Source organism: Merops nubicus, unplaced genomic scaffold, assembly GCF_000691845.1.
Source record: "Merops nubicus isolate BGI_N331 unplaced genomic scaffold, ASM69184v1 scaffold27374, whole genome shotgun sequence".
Taxonomy (NCBI): Eukaryota; Metazoa; Chordata; class Aves; order Coraciiformes; family Meropidae; genus Merops; species Merops nubicus.
The window spans coordinates 8,484-12,075 of record NW_008606648.1 but is presented as its reverse complement, the minus strand read 5'-3'; the positions used below and the strand labels follow the sequence as shown (position 1 = coordinate 12,075).

Sequence of the window (3,592 nt, the reverse complement as noted above, 5' to 3'; positions counted from 1 at the left end):
GTCTGCCACAGCGAGGCCACGCTCAAGTACCACGTGCAGAAGCAGCACCCGCACCTGGAATGCAGCACATGCAAGGAGAGCTTCGCTACCCGGGAGGCTCTGGAGGAGCACAAGACGCGGCATTTCAGCCACCGCTGTGAGCTGCGCAGCTTTGCGGCCAAGGAGCGGCAGCAGCTGGTGTGGCATTACGTGGAGACCCACGAGCCCTCTGCCCCACAGGACAAAGCCCTGCGGTGCCCCTTCTGCGACTTCACCTGCTGCCACCAGCTCGTCTTCGACCAGCATGTGAAGGGCCACGGCGGCACCCGCATCTACAAGTGCTTGGACTGTGAGTACACCACCAAGAACAGGCAGAAGATCACGTGGCACATCCGCATCCACACTGGCGAGAAGCCCTACAAGTGCCACCTCTGCAAATACGCCTGTGCCGACCCCTCGCGTCTCAAGGTGAGAGCCCCGCTCAGAGATATGTGTTTGAGGCAAATTTGGGGAGGAAGAAGAAACTCTCGATGGGAGGCTTCGTCCCCTGTCCTCTTCTGTGACTAGCACGGGAATGGGAGATGAGCAGGTAACACTTGTGGGTACAGTGCGTTTCTTCCCCACCCCTGCAGCTGCAGATGAAGGGGAAGGGGGATTTGTACTGAAATGAGAAGGTGGGCAGCTGTCAGAGTTCTCACCTCTTTGTGTGGACATCTCTGGTGTCCTCTGGGTACAGCCTCGCAACGCCAGACGCCACGTTTGGCTGTCTGCTGGCTCACAGCGTGCTCCGTGGCACCAGTTAGGCACGGCACAGGGAAGCTCGGCTTCCCCACAGGCAGAGCCAGGCCCTGCCCTCATTGCTGTAGGCGATTAGCATCCTCCAGCAGGGTGAAGGACCCTCCCTAGAACAGGAGGGCTATACAGGGCATAATGGAGAGGAAAATGATCTGGTTTTGCTAAAAGAAGTATTGACTTTTTTAATGGCCAGGCTGAGCTGGAGCCCTCTGGGGCCTCCTGGGAGAGGCTACACAATGTACTCTGCTCAGGGCTGGCTCTGTTGGTCTGGGTTTTAACCCAGGCCTCCTGGGAGAGGCTACACAATGTACTCTGCTCAGGGCTGGCTCTGTTGGTCTGGGTTTTAACCCAGGCCTCCTGGGAGAGGCTACACAATGTACTCTGCTCAGGGCTGGCTCTGTTGGTCTGGGTTTTAACCCAGGCTTTGTCCCAAGCACCAAACCGGGCAGAGAAGCCTGTGCCATCCACAGGCTGGGACAGAGCAAGCTCAGCAGTACGGGGTTCTCATCCTGACTCCGCTGTGGATCCCTCCTGCCCATAGTCTGCCAGGCAAGCGAACAGCCCTCCTCGCCCCGTGCCGTTAGAGATGCCAGAGCTGTCTGTGAGCCCCTCACTGGCACCCCAGAGCACCCTGCGCGTTCCCAGGGCAGGGGACGCAGCCTCATCCTGACCCTGCCCTCTTGCCCTGTGTCCAGTACCACATGCGGATCCACAAGGAGGAGCGGAAGTACCTCTGCCCTGACTGCGGCTACAAGTGCAAGTGGGTGAACCAGCTCAAGTACCACATGACAAAGCACACAGGTGAGTGCTGCCCACCGGGGACAGCCTGTGGGGCACCAGGGAGGGTGTTGGGGCTGTGGGCACACTTTCTTTGCTACCAGTGGCCCAGCCGGAGCTGGGGGAGGACACCCAGCAGCTGGGAGGCAGCGTGTTCCTCGTATGCTGGTGGGTCGGGGACAGTGCCCCGGGGCGGGAGGGCAGGTGGGATGCTATGGACCGCGGGTGCTGCGTGGTGCCTTGGAAATGAGGGGTCTTGTGGCGAGTCCCTGGGGATCGGTGCTCTGCTACAGGGATGGCGAGACCCGTGGGGTGGAGGGTGCTGCGCCCCTGTCCCAGCTGGGAGGCAGCGTGTTCCTCGTATGCTGGTGGGTCGGGGACAGTGCCCCGGGGCGGGAGGGCAGGTGGGATGCTATGGACCGCGGGTGCTGCGTGGTGCCTTGGAAATGAGGGGTCTTGTGGCGAGTCCCTGGGGATCGGTGCTCTGCTACAGGGATGGCGAGACCCGCGGGGTGGAGGGTGCTGCGCCCCTGTCCCGGTGCCATCCCCTTTCCTGCTGCCGCAGGCCTGAAGCCGTACCGCTGCGACGAGTGCGAGTACCGCACCAACCGGGCAGACGCCCTGCGGGTGCACAGGGAGACGCGGCACCGGGAGGCCCGCTCCTTCATCTGCGAGCAGTGTGGCAAGGCCTTCAAGACCCGCTTTCTCCTCAAGACCCACCTGAAGAAGCACAGCGAGGAGAAGCCCTACGTCTGCAACGCCTGCGGGCGGGCTTTCCGCTGGGCGGCCGGCCTGCGCCACCATTACCTGACCCACACCAACGAGCACCCCTTCTTCTGCCGCTACTGCCCCTACAAGGCCAAGCAGAAGTTCCAGGTCATCAAACACATCCAGCGGCATCACCCCGAGTGCGGAGCCAGCGACCCCAGCCAGGGGGTGGGCAAGGACCCTGGCACGCCTCCTGTCCACCTCCAGGCCGTGCAGAGGGAGAGCCAGGCTCAGGGGCACCCCGGAGCGGGGCAGGAAGGAGAGCACCCCACAGAGAAGGATGGTGCTTCCCAGTGAGGCCAAACCCTGACCACTTTAAGGCCCCAGCGGCCCAGGCTGTGGAGTTGTGTGCATGTGTACAGGCGTGTATGTATATGGGTTGTAAAATACGCAGCTGTATAAAAGTAAACTCTCTGCTCCTTGTACCACTGTTTCTCGGGGCTGTTTGAAGCCCTGTGTGAACAGTGGGTCAGGTGCCCAGAGGGAAGGGGCACAAGCCTGAGCCCAGTTCCCTGTCTCTCCCCAGCACCGCTGCACCCAGACCTGAGCCTGCCTGTCACCAAACAATTTATTAGGTTGCTTACAGAGAAAGGATGGGGCAGGGATGAGGAGGGGATGGGGGCCGTGATGGGGCTTGGCAGGGTCAGCGGGCAGCAAGGACCGATTCTTCTCCCAGCTCTGCCCAGCCCTGGGGTTTGCTCAGCGCCGGCCGCGCTCCCCTGGCTGGGGGGACCAGCCCCTGTGGCAGAGCCGGGACACCATGCACCATCTCTCCTTGCCCCCACGGCTGGAGCAGGGTGCACATGGAGGGCACAGGGCTACACCGGCACAGACCCCACACTTGTGCATGGGAGGCAGCATCCTGAACCTGGCAAGGTGAGGTCAGTGCCTTGTCCCAGCCCTTGGAGGCTACTGCCAAGAGGGGCACAGCAGTGATGATGACACAGGGATGATGCATACGGCTCAACAAGACGGCAATGAAGTTGGCTTTGCAGCCCCTGCCACTTAGGGCTTGGTATATGGCTTCTGTCCAGGTCTTGCTCCCTCCATGAGCTCAGTCCTGCTCGGGGCTGGGTGGCTCGGTGATGCGGATGTGGACAAAGAGCGAAGAGGGTGGGATGCTGGTGCCATCCTTGGAGAGGAGATGGATGTGGCGGTAGCCTGTGGGGAGGACAGTGAGGCTCTGACTGCCTGCTGCCTCCTACCCCACTCTCCCAGCACCCAGCTGAGGCCCAGGCACACTTGCGGGTCTGTGCTGGGCCCCCCCCCCCCA

At 61.9% G+C, this 3,592-nt stretch overlaps 3 protein-coding genes across 3 annotated transcripts in view; 2 read left to right on the top strand and 1 right to left on the bottom strand.

The window, feature by feature from the left end:
• Positions 1-65: 65 nt before the first annotated feature.
• On the top strand, positions 66-1,444 carry LOC103772396 (zinc finger protein 142-like; the record flags this gene model as incomplete). Its single annotated transcript, XM_008939728.1, has 2 exons — positions 66-447; positions 1,316-1,444. Coding segments are annotated over 2 exons (511 nt in total), but the record flags the coding sequence as incomplete, so codon positions are not given.
• A 31-nt stretch (positions 1,445-1,475) lies between these two features.
• Positions 1,476-2,616, top strand: LOC103772395 (zinc finger protein 142-like). Its single transcript, XM_008939727.1, has 2 exons — positions 1,476-1,575; positions 2,117-2,616. The coding sequence occupies exons 1-2, from the start codon at positions 1,476-1,478 to the stop codon at positions 2,614-2,616; spliced, it is 600 nt and encodes a 199-aa protein (XP_008937975.1).
• Positions 2,617-3,373: 757 nt separating this feature from the next.
• Positions 3,374-3,592, bottom strand: part of LOC103772394 (1-phosphatidylinositol 4,5-bisphosphate phosphodiesterase delta-4-like) — a 6,272-nt gene continuing 6,053 nt past the window's right edge. The window contains 1 exon segment of the mRNA XM_008939726.1: positions 3,374-3,480. Coding sequence (XP_008937974.1) covers positions 3,374-3,480 — 107 coding nt within the window.